This window comes from Tursiops truncatus, chromosome 7, assembly GCF_011762595.2.
Source record: "Tursiops truncatus isolate mTurTru1 chromosome 7, mTurTru1.mat.Y, whole genome shotgun sequence".
In the NCBI taxonomy this organism is placed as follows: Eukaryota; Metazoa; Chordata; class Mammalia; order Artiodactyla; family Delphinidae; genus Tursiops; species Tursiops truncatus.
Genome location: NC_047040.1, coordinates 10,802,082 through 10,823,543, shown reverse-complemented (window position 1 = coordinate 10,823,543; position 21,462 = coordinate 10,802,082). Strand labels below are relative to the sequence as shown.

Below are 21,462 nucleotides of genomic sequence, written 5' to 3'. Positions count from 1 at the left end.
CATGTGTTTTTCTGTAAATTGGTTAACCAATTTAAAATTTTAAAGTTTTCTTCAGTGTTATAATGATATATCTAATAATGAACATTAGTAGATTGAGTGATAATAATAGTATTTTAAATTCTACTTTATTTTCAGTAATCTTCTTTTATTCTGGGAACTTCATTTCTGGGCCTAGGAAACTCCATTTCCATCTTTGGGGCTGCTATTTTTTTTTTTTTTTTTTTTTTTTTTGCGGTACGCGGGCCTCTCACTGTTGTGGCCTCTCCCGTTGCGGGGCACAGGCTCCGGACGCACAGGCTCAGCGGCCATGGCTCACGGGCCCAGCCGCTCCGCGGCATGTGGGATCCTCCCGGACAGGGGCATGAACCTGCATCCCCTGCATCGGCAGGCGGACTCTCAACCACTGCGCCACCAGGGAAGCCCTATCCTATATTTATTAGCTTGGCTGGTATGATATATCCTAAGAAATAAATAGTATCTGGAAAGAAGAAATTGTGCGATTCTAGGACCACAAGGTATGAATTAGAATTTGGCTATTGTTCCTGAAACAGAAGACAATTCTGTTTTTGATTATCCGGTAGATTTGTAGAAAACCAAGCTAACCAACCAATGCCTAGTGTGTCTGCTTTAGTTTAAGTGCAACTCAGCACCATAAACTTGAGAAGATAACACATGTCAGGAGTTGATGTAAGGAAAACTCTGTCAAGCTATGAGGGGCAATATTTAAGAGAAATACAAGTAAAGCCTATTCTTGAATACAAGGACATTTTTGATTCTTATGCTATGAGAGTCTATGTATAGCATCTATTTGGGCCTTGTACTGATTTGTGTCAAGAGCTGACCACAGATAACTTATTACTAGTGAATAGGTTATCAAGAGCTTATATTTCTTACCTGCGAAACTTCAAAATCTGCCTGGAGATTTCCAGATGTTAACCCACTTAGGAGGACAATTTCATTTTCTTTTGGCTTTTGGACGTTCATGGAGCTGATAAGTTTTGGAAGATCTGGTGAGACATTGACCAATTTCTGTAGAACAAGAATCTTTATTAGCTTAGATGTTTTATTTTCACTTCCAAAATACTACCCCAAAATTATTTTACTTGCAAAAATAATATACTCAGTAACAATGCATAATATAGATTACTTAATCTATTAAGATTATTACTAGAAGAGATTGTATAAAATTGAAGCATAAGGTTTAGACGGGAATAGAAAATTTCCTAAACATAAAGATTTAAACATTTTTACTTCTAAGTTTTCCGAAGTAAACACTTAATGATTATTGTGACACCACAGTTATACATGATAGTTTGGGAACTTTTTCCTTTAAATCCTTGAATAAGAAACCCGTTAACTAATAATGATGTGTTCTAATAAAGTCAACAATAATATTAATAATAAAATAATTACTAACATTGATTTTTCTGTATGTATTGATTACAAGGCACCATTAAGGACTGTACATATGTTACATTACTATCTTCAATCACTGCAACACCCCTATATGGATTGTACCACTATTACTTTCCTTTCACTCATAAGTAGCCTCAGATCCAGAGAAGATGAGATGAGTTCCTTGAACACCTTTATGTAGCTTATTCAGTTTATGTATACCCTTAGGCATAGCAGAAGGTGGTCTCAAATCACACCTAAGTGCGTTAAATACAATGTTCTTTTTATTTCTTTTTGCTTTAGTCTTTTATTGTGGTAGACATATATACTTAATTTTCTTTTACATATCAAACAAAAGAATATCAAAACCTGAGAACACAAGCAGGGAATACTAAGAGATTCATACACAGCACAGATTAATTAGAAATACACATCTACACATGCATTTTATAGATTCTAAAAATGTGATTTCCATAATATTACCAAATTTCCATTTCACATATATTTAAAAATTAATATCTGTAATCTATTTGCATATTTAAATACTGTAATAGCTGTCCCAAAGATCACTGCTGAAACAGTTTTGTTTTCATGAAGATCACATTAATCAGAGAAATGAGTAGGAAAAAATGTTGTTAAGTTATAATGCGTCTTTTCTATGTCATAAAGTTTGATGGAAACACAGTTCTTAAGATGTCAATTGCTTTGGTCCTTCCTGCTCTCTCTTTGATGTACTCTGCACCATAATTCCATCAAATGAAATTATATGTACAATTTCTTTTGACGATCTCTCCAGTACTACACTGATGAGTGCTATTTTGGAGCTCAGTGGAAGTCAATAATAAATAATCTGTATGGGCAATTGAGCTGGAGAACTTCAGGTGCAACATCATCAAGAAGAGAACATTGCGGGAGTAACTGAGTAACTGCAGGTCTACCATAGTGTGATAATCAAGTGGCAAATGGTGTGCTTTTATTCATTAAAGAGTGTTACACCAAATAGTGAAATCAAACCATCTTCATCTTTGGGAATGAATCCTTCCCACTGTAACCACAGGCTCTAGTTCCGAAGGATTGAGTGGGCCTTCAAGTTGTTGCATGCTGTCAAGGATTTACATCAGGATCTTACAACCTTGGATGAGCTTGGAACATTTAGCTGCTGCAGAGTGCAAAAAGTTTGAGTCCTAGATGAGTGTAGGGCTAGGAAACTGAGGTTAGATATAAAACATTTGATGAAAGCAGCAGGAAGGACAAAGCAGAGGGAAGAGCTAGCTGGTATCAAGCGGGTTTTGCAAAAACCTTGGAAAAGCCATCACAGACAGAGTGTTTGAGAGTGGAGAAGGGAAGAGTAGAAAAGCCACTCCTAGGCACTGGCAGGCAGGAGAAAGCATCTGTCTACTGGGGAAAGCAAGTTTCACAAATATAAGGAGGGCAAGCTGTGTAGGAAAGTGACAGGAAAGGGGTCAGGGAGATGGGCTGTGATGAAACCACCTAATTAAAGAGTCTCCTACAAAGTGAGCATCATTTAAGTGGAGTCATGTTAGTTCTCTCATCAGTACAGCCAGTCCTTGAAGTGAGTTCCCAGAGAGCCCAGTTCCCAGTGCTACCTGCTGCAGGTGCTCTGTACTGCATGCATCCTTGTTCACGTCCAGGTTCACAAAGCAGACCTGGGAAAGAGGGCAAATATTGTCAATTAAGTGAAAAACATGACAGTCATTTTTTTTTTTTAAAAGATGTTGGGGGTAGGAGTTTATTAATTAATTAATTAATTTTTGCTGTGCTGCATCTTCGTTTCTGTGTGAGAGCTCTCTCTAGTTGTGGCAAGCTGAGGCCGCTCTTCATCGCGGTGCGCGGGCCTCTCACTATGGCGGCCTCTCCTGTTGTGGAGCACAGGCTCCAGACGCGCAGGCTCAGTAGTTGTGGCTCACGAGCTTAGTTGCTCCGCAGCATGTGGGATCCTCCCAGACCAGAGCTCGAACCCGTGTCCCCTGCATTAGCAGGCAGATTCTCAACCACTGCGCCACCAGGGAAGCCCCATGACAGTCATTTTTGAAGAAAGCAGGAATTAGTTTGGGGCAAATGATTAGAGAGTCGTACATATCTTGTGTAGTTGATCTGGCCTAGAGACAGCCATCTTACCTTTGGGCGTCTGCACCCAATTCCTACTCATAGTTCCAACTGATCCCACCAAATGCCCTCCGTCTTTCATGGCCCGACAAACAAAACAAAGTCCCTTTGTATGGAACCAGTGTAACAGTCCCAAGAAAATCTTCAGGTTTATAAAGTGTTGTCAAATCTCATGAAATAGGAAAAAGATTTGTAATACTCTCAACCTCTGTTTATAATTGCAACAAACACTTCTTGCTGTTTCCCTCTTTCCTCTTATTTCCTGCTCCCTTTCTCCACCACTGTTCATATCATGTACGATCAATGGATTTCTCTGTCTCATTGTTTTAGTTAATTTTAATGTATTTCATCTTGTTGTAGAGTTTACCTCTTCTGTAGCTATCTTAAATAAGTGTTTGAATACGTAAGAGTATGAAAACAACAGCTACAAGATTAAATAATAATTCAGAGCAACAGTAAAAGAATTGTACAATTTAAACACATCACATAGATTAAACAAACCACCATGGGCATTCAGATGGGAACGGTGAGAAGAAAATTTTAAGAAAATTTGCAAAGAGACGAGATACGTTATTGAGAGATGAATAGGATTTTGGTGGGTAAGGAAAGAGGCTGACGTCCCTGGGAGGTCAGATAGTATGAGTAATATTTGGAGGTAGGAAAGAGCAATGCCCTGTAAAGAAGCAGGGAGGGAGTCTGGTTGCAGCAAAGTCCTGGATAAGAAAAGTGTTAGAAATAAGGTCTTGGAAGGTTCATGTTAAATGAGGTCATGCAAATGAAGTTTTAAAATATTTTACTAAAAATCATTCAAAGGTTTTTATTCCTAACATGTCGATTTGATCATACAAAACTGGATGAGAACATTAATTATCTGGGTATTTAGTCAGACGTTTGGACTTAAGTAGATGCCTGCAAGCATATGGGGGTTTCTGATTTCAGTTAGTCGTTTGAGGTCATGGTTTCTTAGAGTCCATTCTTTTTCTTTTTGAGGGAAAAAGAACTATAATTGAAAGATTTTGGGAAAGGCCTTAAAAACTAAAATGGTTATATACTGCTGAAGTGTAAAGATCTCTACTGTCTTTATCCCAAGTATTGGGAGATTTCTTCAAGTTTCCTGGGCTCAAAATATCTTCGCAGTGCATCCTACAGTATTTCTTCTTAAGAATAACTCAATGGGCATTTGGGGCAAGGAAGGGCATGAAATGCCACCCTCACTCTCATTCAGAGGTTCTCTTCTTTTGGGTTAATAAGATGGGTAAACAGGGAAGATTCAGGCCTGAGTCCTTTTGCAGACAATGCAAATGGAAGCATAAATAGTAGGTGATGCTTGGAAGGGGTTCATGATCTAGAGGAGTTTGAGAATATTCATATAATGATAGTTACTTTGCCCTTGGAAAACTGGTTCAATATCCATTAGTACTCAGGGACTTTTCTTCACATGCAGCTGGGATGACAGTTATTGAATTGATTAGACAATTTTCCATTCACCTTAAAGAAAGTTGCATTACCTGGCCCCTGGGCATCACAAAGCTCTATTATCTTATTTCCCAGTGGGAGAGGGCAAAGCAGAGAGACCAAAGAAAAGCATCTATAATAACCACTTATCTGCCCTCCAATATTGTCTTTAGTTTCTGAAGATGAACAATTTTTTCATTAATTTTCTGCTACAATGTGAAACTCTACCTATATTCGGAGGAAACCGTCCATACTTGCTAGCTGGGCCAAGACCAAAACAAAGCAAGACATAAACCAACCACTTGCTTTTATTTAGTTTGTATATATTTCTGCAGCTTGGTGGTAGGGGAGGTTTTTAGGGCCTGATGTACATCCAATTTTAGGAGACCTTCTTTTAGAAAAAGAATGATGAAATTCAAAATTCTAAATTAGATGTGAACGTGAATATTTATTTATTTAGAAGGAGAAAAGAAATCACAAAAAAATCTCAAATTTAAAAAGACTGACAATAGAAAGCCCAGAGATAAACCCACACACATATGGTCACCTTATCTTTGATAAAGGAGGCAAGAATATACAATGGAGAAAAGATAACCTCTTCAATAAGTGGTGCTGGGAAAACTGGACAGTTACATGTAAAAGAATGAAATTAGAACACTCCCTAACACCATACACAAAAATAAACTCAAAATGGATTAAAGACCTAAATGTAAGGCCAGACACTATCAAACTCTTAGAGGAAAACATAGGCAGAACACTCTATGACATAAATCACAGCAAGATCCTTTTGGATCCACCCCCTAAAGTAATGGAAACAAAAACAAAAATAAACAAATGGGACCTAATGAAACTTAAAAGTTTTGCGCAGCAAAGGAAACCATAAACAAGACCAAAAGACAACCCTCAAAATGGGAGAAAATATTTGACAATGAAGCAACTGACAAAGGCTTAATCTCCAAAATTTATAAGCAGCTCATGCAGCTCAATATCAAAAAAACAAACAACCCAATCCAAAAATGGGCAGAAGACCTAAATAGACATTTCTCCAAAGAAGATATACAGATTGCCAACAAACACATGAAAGGATGCTCAACATCATTAATCATGAGAGAAACGCAAATCAAAACTACAATGTGATGTCACCTCATACCTCACAGAATGGCCATCATCAAAAAATCTACAAACAATAAATGCTGGAGAGGGTGTGGAGAAAAGGGAACCCTCTTGCACTGTTGGTGGGAATGTAAATCGATACAGCCACTGTGGAGAACAGTTTGGAGGTTACTTAAAAAACTAAAAATAGAACTACCATATGACCCAGGAATCCCACTACTGGGCATATACCCTGAGAAAACCATAATTCAAAAAGAGTCATGTACCAAAATGTTCATTGCAGCTCTATTTACAATAGCCAGGACATGGAAGCAACCTAAGTGTCTATCGACGGATGAATGGATAAAGAAGATGTGGCACATATATACAATGGAATATTACTCAGCCATAAAAAGGAACGAAATTGAGTTATTTGTAGTGAGGTGGATGGACCTAGAGTCTGTCAAAAAGATTGAAGTAAGTCAGAAGGAGAAAAACAAATACCATATGCTAACACATATATATGGAATCTAAAAAAAAAAAAAAGTCACGAAGAACCTAGGGGCAAGACGGGAATAAACACGCAGACCTACTAGAAAATGGACTTGAGGACACAGGGAGAGGGAAGGGTAAGCTGGGACGAAGTGAGAGAGTGGCATGGACATATATACACTACCAGATGTAAAACAGCTAGTGGGAAGCAGTCGCATAGCACAGGGAGATCAGCTCGGTGCTTTGTGACCAGCTAGAGGGGTAGGATAGGGAGGGTGGGAGGGAGACGCAAGAGGGAAGAGATATACGGATATATGTATATGTATAACAGATTCATTTCAGTATAAAGTAGAAACTAACACACCATTGTAAAGCAATTATACTCCAATAAAAACGTTAAAAAAATTGTAAAGCAACTACACTCCAATAAAAATTTAATTAAAAAATAAAAATAGACTGACAAATACCACAAACATGAGAGCTTTCAGAAAAATGATATTTTAATTAGTAAACTGCCCAGTGCACCTCCATGATCCTTTTTCTCTACATTTTTGGCCCCATACTCTGATCATCTCTTCATATAAAAGCAGTTTTACGACATCATTTTCTCTAAAGAGAATCGAAAGATAATTTAGTCTTTAATACTGTTGATTTAAGTTTTTTCAACTTCGCAAACTTTTATTGATAATATCTTATACATTTTCCAGGTGTTGTCAAATTTAGTGAGAAACCACTACATAATTTCTTTCCTATATGGCTTGTTATATATTCATTCATTTTAATACCATTACAAGTTTGTGCTCTACAAACATAAAAATTTGGGTAAATTCTCTTTTGTTTGAGTCCTGTTAAAAAAGAAAAAAAAAGTTCATGGTTCATTTATAATTTTCAATGCTGTATTATCCAATTTCCCACCAGGAAAGGACTTCTGTGTTTTCTAGGCACCAAAGAGAACCCCGTCTCGTATTTATAATTTTACATGTTTGGTGACTGGAAGAGTTCTCCACAGACTAGCTTCTGGCACATAAACCTTCTTTTCTCTTCACTATTTTATGTTTCTGGTATTGGGGATGGTAGGACACCTCATACTGTGAAACTGTCTCTGATCTAAAATCTTCAAGCAGCAATGTCTGGCTGAGTCCATGATGGGGGCATTCAGGAAGCCATTCCTACATGTGGATGGCTAGCAGTCACTTAACTATACATGAAAGTGATCTCAAGCAACATAAATATATCTCATGTAAACACTAATCTACTCAATTTCCCTTAAGCTAGACCACACACATGTCTGTGGTCACTCTGATGACCCTCCACACGAGAAGAGATAAGATGTAGTGAGAGTCTGAATGGGAGGAGACAGTTGCAGTTAAAATATCTTCACTTTGAAAATCACACAAACATACAACCATGTGAGTACCTGGGAGTGGGTTCTATGCAACCAAGGAGTCCTAAATTTTAAGCTTTGATAGTTTTACAGTAAGTGCACTTCATGGTGAAATGTTCTCTGTGATGAGAATGCTCTTAGCTTATGCTCACCCTCTATGACCGTGGGCTGTTTACTTGAGATTTAGCCATCTTCCGTTGCTGAACTCCAAGTGGAGAGTATAAGACAAGACTCTGTCCAGAAGGGCTGGGGAATGGTGGGTATGGGGTAGCGGTTGTGTAGGTTGATGAGGGGACTACGTGCTCTACGTCTCCGAGGTTTATGGCTTGGTGTCAGGTGCTGAGAAGACAAACAAGTATTTTTCTTTCTCTCAGGGAGTTATGGTCTGCTGAAAGCAGAACACATCCCTAACACGATGAACATGAAGTGGTACAGAAGTGACAGGCCTGTGTGCTGGTAAAGGAAGTTGGGAAAAGGGGACCCATCACAATGGCATCTCAGAGAAGCTGGATTTGAAGTAAGCTTGGAAGGCAGGCAGGACACATTTAAAAGCAGAAGAGGGAAAATGACACAAACAGTGCATGGATGGTTTTCCCCTGATCAGCACCTGCTGGGTAATGCTAAGAGGCTCTGTTTTAAGCACAGGCTGAGTAGAGGGAGAAGACAGAGGCTGTGAAGTCCAAGGCGAGAGAAGCTTCCTTGAGAAACTCCAGAGTGTGATCAAAGTGGGTGGACAAAATGCCTTTCTTTCTGCACAATAAAAGACTCTGGTAATAATAGCAGACTTTTTAAAAAGAGTCAAATGAAAGAGGAAGTCATAATTTTGTGATACAGTTCCTGTGCAGTAAGAATTGAGGGAGACCTGTGGGTTAGAGTTAGGTATTTCCTTTCTTACAAACGAGGCCGCTTCCATGTTATTACAGGAGGATATAAGGAAACTTGGTAATGGGAAGTTAAAATTTCTAGAGGCTTAGGGTGAGTGTTATGTGTGATTAAAATATTAAAGCCTGGGACATTATTCATTACGGTTTAATGGGCTGAGTATTGAAAGGGGTCCCTCAGGGTCTGGAAAGAGCACCGTGGGCAGGGAGGTTGAGGCTGTATGTCTGAGACATCAGCCAATTAGGAATAAGACGTAACTACTCTGTGTTGACTCTGTCTCAATTTGGAGTGATGTTATTGAGTTAACTGTAAAATGCCTGAATGTGCAAATCCAAATATGTCAAATGATACAGGGAAAGATTTTTTTTTAAAGTAGGCATGTTTGTTTAATTACCTTTGCTTTTAAACACAGTTCATTTCCTTCAGCCTTGACTGGATTATTAGCTCATGAGGGCAGGTCCTGGTCATTACTGTATTCTTAGTGCTTAGCATAACTTGGCACTTGATAGGTGCTCAATAAATCCTTGCTGATAAATGTACATGCATGAATGAAGTGAAAGCACTGTCACAGGTGATAGGTGTAATAATTTTATTACATAAGTAATAAGTTATTTTAAATAAATATTTTCCTTATTTATTACATAGTTTTCTTCCAACAAGTATGCAAGGGATTAAATAGAGAAGTTATCGGATAATTAACTGGGCTAATATTAATCCAGCTATTGATATTGTTTAAAGTGCTTAGATTGGCTTCTTTATCCCGTGAATAAGGATTTGCTAAAAAAAATAGAAATAGGCAAAAAGTTGAGAACCATAATTGGTAATAAATACACATAAAAGATAGTAACGTTTTTCTTGGACTGAAAGTTCCTTTCTCTTCATATAAAGTACATTCCACTCTGTGTCTGCACACGACCTTGTTTAGAGCATCTGCAAACATATTCAGCCGTAGCAGATGAAAACACAACATCATCACCGAGAGAACACAAACATCTCTTTTCTTGCCTAAAGGCTAATTTTGTGGTTGTCCATAACTTTTAAATTCAAAGCCTCTCTTCTGTCATTATTATGGTTTTAAAATGAAATGTTATCGGAATAAGAATCACTGAGAAAATGATGCCACTTTATAATTTTGACTTTTAAATAATCTAATAAAATATTCTTCAAAGGTATTCATAAATAGTTAACATTTTAATGTTTGTAGGCAATACATTGTTTTCTCTGTTTAGTTTTTATAGATTATTTAGTCAAGGAATCTCAATTGTTTATTTTACCTATAAGTCTAGTTTCATAAATGGAGGACCACGTAGACCTGTTTAAAAATAAAATTTTACTATGACGGTTTATTAGTGATATTAGATATATTTTGGTAAAAAACTACTATGAGAAAGAGGTTAACCTTATTAAAATAAGAAACAATAATTTTAAGTGGATTGTAATTCATAACAACTTTTGTAAGTTAACTGTATTTAATGGTTTTATTTCAATACAAATTAAGTCAAACAAAAACAATACTATATGTAACGTAAAAAATTCATGTTTGACTCTTTGAATTGACCCACAGAAAAAGAACTGGTGATGATTGTCAGACTCAAACTTACATTGTATGTGGACAGTTTTATTTTATCATGTATTCATTTCAGTCAACATTTTGGATTGTTCAGAGAGTCAAATGCAACAGTCGAGAAATGCCATTGCATGATGCACTCACTAAAGGCAAATCCTGTGCAAAAGGATATATGACAATGGAGTTTTAGCCCAGGATGTGGGACCTTTGATTTTCTTTCCCAGGTATGTTTTCATCTCTCCTGAATTCAGCTAAAATCTATTAAGGAAATTATTCTTATGGAGATCCTGCTTAGAAAATGTTAAAAAACATGATGTCAAATTGCCTTTGGCATCTAGGCATTTGAATGTTTACTATGACCAATATATACATATGTATTATCTTAGAAGAAAACCAATTCCTTATTTCTGCAGCTTCTAACAATGCAACCATCTGGCCATGTGGCAATGATAAGATCTCTTAATTTGGTGGTATTAAAATGCTGATCCACAAATCTTTCAAAGTAAAAATTGCTTCCTTTCTTCCCCCAACCAAAAGTCTTCAGCTAGATCCAGGACCAAAAGCATCTTTTCAAGAATATGGCTTTTTCCCTATTAGTATTTTAGGCTGATGATAACTAAAATGACAATTTATACATCAATGTTGTTATGTCACAGAGCTGTCAGACATTTTGGGACAGACTTGACTATTTGGAATGATACTGCTTTGGTATCCAGTTATTATTGCTTTGAAATGATTGAAGTAATCACACAAAATGAAATATGAAGTTTTATTTACACTTGAGACAGTCAAACCTTTCTGCTTTTTTCACTGTCAATATTTTTTAAAAATAAATTTGAAATGCTGTTTGGGGGTAGCTATTCAAGCAGTTTGTGATAAGAGACACAGGAAAAGGCATAGAGATTTCTGAACAGTGACAGATATTTTAACTAGCCATACATCAAGCCAATTTTATTGCTAACCTAAAAAATTAAAAATAAGGATGCTACTCAAGATTAATTGTTTATTTTCCCACAATTTTTGTTGTTTTAAAAGACATTGCTTTTGGAGCAAGAGGATAAACTGATATGCAATATCTGATATACATTTACCAGATAAAGAACATATGGTATTTGTTTTAAATTTCCATTTTAAAGATACTCTTTATTGAGATAAAATTCATATACCATATGACTTACCCATTTAAAGTGTATGCTTCTATGTTTTTTTTTTAATTAATTAATTTATTTTTGGTTGTGTTGGGTCTTCGTTGCTGCACGTGGGCTTTCTCTAGTTGTGGCGAGAGGGGGCTACTCTTCGTTGCAGTGAACAGGCTTCTCATTGCAGTGGCTTCTCTTTGTTGTGGAGCATGTGCTTTAGACCCACGGGCTTCAGTAGTTGTGGCATGGGGGCTCCAGTAGTTGTGGCTCGTGGACTCTAGAGAGCAGGCTCAGTAGTTGTGGCGCACAGGCTTAGTCGCTCCGCGGCATGTGGGATCTTCCCAGACTAGGGATTGAACCCGTGTCCCCTGCATTGGCAGGCGGATTCTTAACCACTACCACCAGGGAAGTCCCACTTCTATAGTTTTTAATATATCAACAGAGTTGTGCAACCACCACCACAATAAATTTTAGAATATTTTTATCATCCACAAAAGAAAATGTATTATTAGCAGTCAATCTCTACTTCTCCCCAAATACCCTCTCTCTAGCCCTAGACAACCAGTCATCTACTTTCTATTTCTATATATTTGCCTGTTTTGGACATTTAGTGTAACAAGAATCATGTGTTTTAGAAACAAAATATATATTTGTTGGTGACTGATCAACATAATGTTTTTAAAGTCCATTCATGACATCGTATGTAAAAATAGTTTGCTTTTTATTGTTGGATAATATTCCATTGTGTGTATATATACATATATACACATATATATATTGCATTTTATTTATTCATTTATCAGTTTATGGATATTTGGGTTGTTTCCAAGGAAATATGAATTTTTCACAATCTCCCCTGGTAACTGAGGACTTGGGAATCATAAGATAAGATGATTTTTGACTGTAATTTTTTCATCTCTCATCTTGGCGATGAGAACTTTCTCCTGTCACGTCTTCCGAATAAAAAGGAGTGATCTTAAGGAAAAATGATGCCCAAAGATGGTGGGGGCAGGGATGAGTCAACTTTCCCTTAGAACAGGGTTTATCTGGAAGTTTTATCTTTTTTTATGTCAGATTGAAAGGACAAAGAATACATTAGACTTGGTTCCATCTTGCTTACTTCTTCTCTCACAGAGGTTATTTAGATTATTAATACACAAAGAGCTGAGATACATTCCTGAAGTCTCAGGAGTCATGCCCTGGGATAATGCAGGCAAAGAAGAGTCAAATGCTGATCAACTATCAAGTAGATGAATTATTATAGACATCTTGGTTGATGGTGGTGTATCTTCTACTCATCAGCACACTTTTGTTTTCTTTCTGACCAAGATGATTTCTCAAGTCTTCACTTTGCCTACCGTAATCAAGCCAAGTTTCGGAGAGTCACACAGCAATCACTAGCATGTTTAATAGGGAAAATCTTTTTTTCTGGGGTACATGGAGCATGTGTAGAGGAGGGGAGTAGTCAGAGGATTTATGTCTTCTGATAGATGAACAGCACCTCAGGAGGTGGGAGATGAGATCTGTTTGCTGATCCTAAAACATGACTAGAACATGAAATTCTTACCTGTAATCAAGTTAAATATGATGGTTCTACACATCTCACTCTTTGAAATTCATTGTGCTCAAACTGCTGTTTTTTTGTTTAATAAGTTCTTACCACTCTCTTGGATGCCTTCAGTTCAAAAGGTTAACTCTACTTAATCTGGATAAGCATCCTCTAAGCAAAAGAATGATTGAGGGAGCAGGACAGTTCCTGAATCATGGAAGCCAGGAATAAACCAGTTCCTCTAAGTCTATGAACAGCCATAATAAAAGAACTAACAACAAAGAACTGAAGAAATAAGTAAGCTATGCAGCAGAAAGCCACCTAATTTTCAAAGCTTTCAAAACAATCCTGTTTTCATGTAGAGGACACAGTCATTGTTCAGAATATTAAAATTTTATAGGTTTCACCAAATAACAATGGAGGAAATTCCAGACACAGTAAATGGACAATGTGCTCCCCATATCTGGCTGGACCATTCTCTCATCTTTGAGGCACAGTAGTGCAGAAATGACAGGAGGATGTGCTCTGCCTACAGACAAGCTTAGCTTCAAATCCTGGCTTCACCCCTTAACAGTTTGTAGTCTTAATAAGCCATAGAAAAAATGGGGATAATAAAATATATCTGATTTGCAGAATTTCTGTGAAGATTAGATGAAATACAAAATAAACAATATCGGAGCAAACTGGATGACACTTTATTGCTTTCTGTGTTATAGTCTGTAAGGGTGAACTATTTGAAATTGTTGCTCTTTAATTTTTTTCATACAAAAAAAATTTCATAAGGTCTAACCTAAATAATTTGAGGTAGAATACTTATAAAAAACAGCTATTTATGAGTGTGAAGCAATGAAAATTTGGTTCCTTGCGTGTAGCTACTTCCTCTGCTACCCAAATCTTATTTACTTGATATAAATGTTTGTTTTAGTTCGATTATGTAAACATTATTTATTGATGAAAAACATTAAATTATTTTTCTAAACCTTTATTTCTTACATTTGGAACCAAATATATACAAGTACAGTGTGTTACCTTATTTTTCAGGACTATAAAACATTTAATTAAGAAATGCCTTCATTCTTGTTCCCAGAGGTGTTTATGACTTAATTCATCTGAATACCTGCAACTGTTATGGTGATGTTGTTATCATGTGTCATAAAACCAGTAGATGATTGCAACAGACATGAAATAGGGAACCATTTCATGAATATGAAAGTAAAAAAAATTATAATTTACAGCAGAAATGTAGACATGTTAAAAACATTAACCACTGCTTAATCATCATCGCTTATTTAGTTCCTTAATAAGAATAGTGCTGTTTGAGAGAACTTATAGATCTAGAGAGAAAACAGCCTCTATTCTTAGAAATAAAGATCTTTAATGAGAATGAGTAAACACAAACTTTTACACATACAGATCAACCATTTGAAGCCAATGCATGATTTCAGTTTCTCAGTACAGCGAATAAAAGGATACATGGCTTAGCTTTATTTTAAAACATTTAAAAAGTCAGTTGAGAATGTGCTTTTCATCAGTATTGAAACGTTAATTAGTTAATTGACAAAAATCTTCCTCCAGGCATGATGAGACAGTTCAACTTTGACTATGGCATTAGAATGAAATGCTATAGATTTGATAAACTGAACATGAATTGTATACTGAAATATTGCATGGTTTTAAATTTTGTAGAATTTTATGTTTTAACTCTTCAACTAAACTTCCATAAAATTATTTCTCATTTTTCACCTTTAAAGTAATAAAGTTACCTTTTTCCTCTTCTTAAAGTCATACATATTTGCACAAAGAAAATGTAAAAAGTGTAGAAATTGATGTTTGTAGTCTTAGTAGCTCAATTATTTTAGAGTAGATGAAAGGCAATTTAAACACTTAAAATCACTGGGAATAAATGATAGTGAACCTAATTTTAAAATGCAAATAATTAAACCAAACTAATAAATAACTCCAAACTTTACCTCTCCAAGATACTTCAGGGATACTTTTTTTTTTTTTACATCTTTATTGGAGTATAATTGCTTTACAATGGTGTGTTAGTTTCTGTTTTATAATAAAGTGAATCAGTTATACATATACATATGTTCCCATATCTCTTCCCTCTTGTGTCTCCCTCCCTCCCACCCTCCCTATCTCACCCCTCCAGGCGGTCACAAAGCACCGAGCTGATCTCCCTGTGCTATGTGGCTGCTTCCCACTAGCTATCTATTTTACGTCTGGTAGTGTATATACGTCCATGCCACTCTCTCACTTTGTCACAGCTTACCCTTCCCCCTCCCCATATCCTCAAGTCCATTCTCTAGTAGGTCTGTGTCTTTATTCCTGTCTTACCCCTAGGTTCTTCATGACATTTTTTTTTTCCTTAAATTCCATATGTATGTGTTAGCCTACGGTATTTGTCTTTCTCTTTCTGACTTACTTCACTCTGTATGACAGACTCTAGGTCCAGGATTACTTGGTTGTCTGGTAAGTGTATATTTAACTTCTAAGAAGAGGCCAAACTGTTTTCCACAGTGACTATAACATATTTTATTCCTTGCTTATTCACTTCTGCAATTTTTTAATGTGACTGAAAAAATGATCTTCTCCAAGCATTTTCTAAACTGATTTATACAAGTGGCAAGACTGAACTGCCATCATGGTGTTGCAAAAGAAACTGCATGTGCTGGCTACGTATTCCAGCCAGTGAGTGCAAAGGCTGGGAGAGAAAAGAAAATTTTTTCTTGTGAAAAGCAGAATCTGAAACATGGGTTCATTATTAGCTACTTTATCCTCCAATTCTTGTTGTTAGATGAGATGAAACTTAAAATACAGCAAAGAACATTCATTCAGGTGCTACTATATGGACTGGATGGTAAATTTTATCTTATAGAAACTGAGCAGGAACCACCCACCCCCTTGTCCCCTGCATCCTGTGTATAGAAAACCTTTAGCCTTTTACAACTTCCCAGAGTTCCAAAGAGCAAATTTAATCAGAAAAGTGAGAAAATGCAGAAACAAAGGAAAACAGTCAAGCAAGACAAAATAATAACAGTTTAGTCATAAAACAAAGTCAAGGACCTTTAGTTCCTCCTCAAGTTCTATAGGTAATTTTCTGAGCATATCCTTGAGCTGTTTTGCAGATACTGAAACCCCACCAGGTAGAAGAAGTTAAATGCATGCTGACCACAGCCTACTGGCGTCAATGCTCTATACCACATTAACACACTGCAGAATAAAAATCATATGATCATCTCAAAAGATGTGGAAAAACTTTTGACATTATTTAATATCTACTTATGGTAAAAACTCTCAACAAAGTGGTTATAGAGGGAACATACCTCAACATAATAAAGACCGTATGTGGCAAACACACAGCCAACATTATACTCCATGAAGAAAAAAGCTGAGAGCACTTCCTTTAGGATCAGGAATGAGACAAGGATGCCCACTCCCACCACTTTAATTCAACATAGTATGAGACACTGGGATAAACTGCTCCCATCCAAGGTTTCTGTTTTCCTTTTTGATGATAAAAATAGTTCTTAGGAAGAAGGTGAATTAAATTTCTACAGAGCTTCAAACATTGATACTTAGACATAACTTAATTAGAAAAAGAGTTTTTTAAGCAATTTATACAGGTGTCCAGCTGAGACCTTCAGAGCTAATGCGGTAGCAGACACTTTCATTATGCAACTTCTCACGCAGACATTTCCATGGATAAAAGCTTAAGTCAATTAGCTTTATTATTGTGTTATTATTATTTATTAATATTAGTACTTCTAGTTGGAGTCTCAATTTTACCCTTGACCTGGTAAACAGAAGTTTACAATATGTGATCCAAACAAGGATTTTTGCTTGGCGATAGCTGTGATATTTGGGTCAAGGTATTTACATTCTGAATATCCAAGGCATGAATTTTTTGGAAAAGAGTATTAGCTGTGGCTTCTATAAAAAAGAAAAAGAAAAGAAAAAAAATATTTTCCTTGAAAAACTAATGGATCTCATAGTGACCAAATCTAGACTCTGGCCTTATTAGCCCTGGTATAATGAATGTCACCCAGTTCCGTTCACACGTTGCAAACTGGTACTTTCACTCCAGAATTAGACAATATAGCCAGGAAATGTGTTTAGTGTGCATTGGTAGTATTTTAAGTGAACTCAAAATAACACGAAACAATTGAGTGATTTCTCATAAAAACTCTGGATTTCCAACCTCTAGAGAATCTCTGGGACAAAAGCTTTCATTTCCATATGACAGTCTCCCCCAGATCCTTTTAAGTGTGGCGAGTCTTCCATCACTTCCTATTGTATCCTGAACAGTGAGGTAGCATGGTAAACGCCATGTCATTGGTTTTTGCATGGTAATTTTTTTAAGAGTAGAGAAAATTATCTCTGTACCCATGTCTTTATTAAAAGTGGGGAAATAAAAATGCCAAGACTGTGAGTTTTCAGAAAAATGGTAGAGAGCCCATTTCTTTGTGAAAGTTAGTGTCAGATCCATGTTTGATATGCAGAGTATATCCGTGTTTAAAAGAAACGAAACAAAATGATAAAATAATATTATGAAACATCCATCATAAAGAGCTACACAGGTATAAAAAAAGATGCGTGATGAAACAACTGGTGATCTGTTAAAACGCACTGAAATTTTTAAGGCATTTGCTTTGGATGTGAGTAAAATAACTGATGCTTCTGTGGAATTAGTTATGCATTAGGGGAAATAACTTGTCTGGGCAATTGCTTTTTACAGATGACAGGTTTATTAAATAGTCTATTGAGTGTAGCAGAAATCATGTGTTCTGAACAGAAACAAGTTTTACAAACAGAAGTCTAGCTGGAAATAATGTTGCTTGGCATGCTGAAGGACAGCTATTTTACTATATAATTTACATGGAAAAAGTTATTTGTGGCATCTGCTCAAAGCACAGATTGATTTCTATCTATCTATCTATCTGTCTATGTATCTATCTATCTGTCTATTTAGTACCAACCAGTTAATTCTATTTGTTCTCGGTATTGATCATTTTGATTTTACGGAGAACTTTTGGATATAGTTCTCCTGATGGCATAATACCAGGAAATGAGCTACTTTACTGAGAGAAGTTGAACAGCTTATTGTAGACTAGTCAAAACTGGTGAGACATTAGAAAACTAACATACCAGGTGGTAACGTTTTTCAAGAATGTAGAATTTTAGTTCATGTAGTACATTATGAACTAGTTTTTGTTTGTCTGTTTTGGTTAAGAAGTTAACACTAGATGACGTTATGAACATTGCAATTAACTCCATCAACTCAATAAGCTCCCATTGCTTGAGTCAAGATGAGATTTCTGAATGAACTGGATATGCAGTACTACATGGTTCTGATGGCTTCATATGACAAAGTGCTGAGAAGTTTAACTGTTCAAAACATCGACTTATTCATGGGTTCATGACTGTGTTAAAGATTTGGCCATTTAAGTTGCCAGTACAACTTTTCCAATCACTGGATAGCTACCAAAATGCACGATTTCACTGCTCCAGTAATCCTGAAAGTAGGTATTTGCAGATGCCATTTGGGAAGGAATAACCTGGCCCACTTTTTTTTTTTTTTGCGGTACGCGGGATTCTCACTGTCGTGGCCTCTCCCGTCGCGGAGCACAGGCTCCGGACGTGCAGGCTCAGCGGCCATGGCTCATGGGCCCAGCCGCTCCGCGGCATGTGGGATCTTCCCGGACCGGGTCACGAGCCCGTGTCCCCTGCATCGGCAGGCGGACTCTCAGCCACTGCGCCACCAGGGAAGCCCTGGCCCACTTTTATATGCTAAAATCAGTTTCCCAAATGAAACGGAACCACATTCTTCACACCATGGTTTTGAAGGCTGATGTTTAAAAAGATTTCTCTGGTTGATGTTAAGCTGCAAGTAAATTTAATTAATTTTGCTCAATTTCTCTTTCTTAATATTTCCAATTGTGAAGGAAGAATTGGATATTACTGAAATACAGAATCATAAAATCATAAGTACTGGAATCTAAAAATGATGACTTTGGGACACAGTAATTCTATCTTTCCAAGATGGAATTACCTAAAGTATAAGAAGCACAGGTGTATCCAGCCTTGGCAGTACCTGTGTTTGGGAACAGTTGTTTTCCATTATGGAAAGCAATAAAAGTAAATATCACACCCAGCTAGAGGAACCATGACTGAACTTGGTCTTGCACATTGTAAACTGAAATGTAAAGCCTGCCATTGACATCTTGTGTAGAAGAAAAAGTTTCAGATTTTTAGTTTCAGATCAAGTTCTAGTAACTTACGATATAAAAATGTAGTAATGCAATGTTTCTATTTTTAGAGTATATAGTTAAAAAATTTTGACTTTAAAGTTATTTTCAGTATCAATCCTGTTTGTATTAAGTATCTTTCTCTCTGTTCAGTAAAAATGAATGGCAGGTGATTCTATTTCTGGCAGATGCTGGCTTTCCTCCTGGTGTGTGTCACTCATTTACATTACCTGCCTCACCCCTGTAGGCATTTGAGTTTGTGTTCCCTGATACAGATGTTAATTAAAGCACGAAATCATGAAGAGGAAGAGTATGCAGAACAAGAAGAAAGGAGGGACCAACAGAGAACTCATTAAAATGCTCACATAGGGGGAGAGTAAGAGAACTGGGTCGCCTGAGAACCAGGAAAGTGTGGGGCTACAGAGCTTGACAGAAGACAGTGTTGGCAGAGGTGATCCACCATGAGCCCTGAGCATCCTTGTGCGCTCCTGCTGGCTACACCAAAAATGCAAGGCCCCGAATGCTCTTTCCCAGGGCCATTTCACAGTCTTGTGTTTGTAGAAAGCAATCTCAAAAGATGAAGTAATGTCTCCCTTCCCCACCAACAAAGAGTAAGCTTGCTTGCGGCTCACTATAAAATCAGCGGATTCTCCACGCTCAGCATACCTTGGTTGTGATGCAAACTCACTGTGTGCATGGCATATACCTGGGACCCACCTGTGTCGTCCCTGTGGTTCTTGGGAGGCAAGAAAAACTGACACAGGGCTTCCCTGGTGGCGCAGTGGTTGAGAGTCCGCCTGCTGATGCAGGGGACACGGGTTCGTGCCCCGGTCCGGGAAGATCCCACATGCTGTGGAGCGGCTGGGCCCGTGAGCCATGGCCGCTGAGCCTGCGCGTCCGGAGCCTGTGCTCCGCAACGGGAGAGGCCACAACAGTAAGAAGCCCGTGTACCGCAAAAAAAAGAAAGAAAGAAAAACTGACACAAACATAAACATACTGACTCTGGCTACTGCTGTGCTGTGAGTAATAAAGTACTTTTTCTCTGACCCAGAAATCTCATGTCTTTTCTAAGCAGTCATTTAACAGTAACAGTCAGCTTGAAAGTAGGACAAAATCTCAGCTTTCACAGTCCTTACAGACACTCATTCAAGAAAGGAGGTACCAGCATTGCCAAGAGTTCAAGAAAGGTAAATACTGAAAATGGTCTATTGGTCCTTGATAAACTTGGCAAAGAACATTATCCATGGAGTGCTGAGGGCTGAAGAGATGAGTCTAAACTATTTCAAAAGTTTGGCTACAAATGGGAGTACAGAGGTTAACTGCCAAAAGAAGAAATATGATCAAAGGAGAATTCTAATTTCTGGCAGTGATTTTTCAGTTATTTCATTTTGCCCCCCTCCCCTAATTTTGTTTGTGATTCCTGTTAAGACTGTTGATATGGTTGTTCAAGTGTGTCCTGTAGTATAATTCCAAGGGATACCATTTACTTTCTAGTTATAGCGTAATTGTAGGGTTATTTTTATTATTATTATTATTTTTTGCGGCACGTGGGCCTCTCACTGTTGTGGCCTCTCCCGTCGCGGAGCACAGGCTCCAGACGTGCAGGCTCAGCGGCCATGGCTCACGGGCCCAGCCGCTCCACGGCATGTGGGATCTTCCCGGACCGGGGCACGAACCCGTGTCCCCTGCATCGGCAGGCGGACTCTCAACCACTGCGCCACCAGGGAAGCCCAAGTAGGGTTATTATAATAGTTCTCCGGAGAGAGGCAGTATATTGATTTGAGGAAGGAATGCTCTTTGGATCTGTGGCAAAGCTGCCTCAGGGGACCCTCAGGAGGAATCTGTCCCTGAGTAAACCAACCCCAGACTATAGAGATGACTTCCTTACTTGCACTCAAAATTCTCACTGTGAGTCAACTAAGTACCAGGAATAGTACTGGGTGACGATACATGGGTGTAGAAGGTACAGTTGCAGACCTCAAAGTTCCAGAAGCCTTTCAGGGAGAGAGAGATAGACGCTGACTAAGCTGAGACATGAATAATGAAGAGCTTATTAGCCACCAAAGTAGGGGAGAGAGGGTTTGGAGAAGTGTGACTAGTTTGTGTAAAGACTTTTGAGTCAGAATGAT

At 37.5% G+C, this 21,462-nt stretch overlaps 1 protein-coding gene across 1 annotated transcript in view; it reads right to left on the bottom strand.

The window, feature by feature from the left end:
- SPHKAP (SPHK1 interactor, AKAP domain containing) overlaps positions 1-21,462 on the bottom strand; it is a 96,357-nt gene that overhangs the window by 38,119 nt on the left and 36,776 nt on the right. Inside the window, exons 3-4 of the mRNA XM_019923411.3 lie at positions 3,003-3,062; positions 895-1,029 (exon numbers count right to left, since the gene is read on the bottom strand). Coding sequence (XP_019778970.1) covers positions 895-1,029; positions 3,003-3,062 — 195 coding nt within the window. The remainder of the gene's footprint in view (positions 1-894; positions 1,030-3,002; positions 3,063-21,462) is intronic.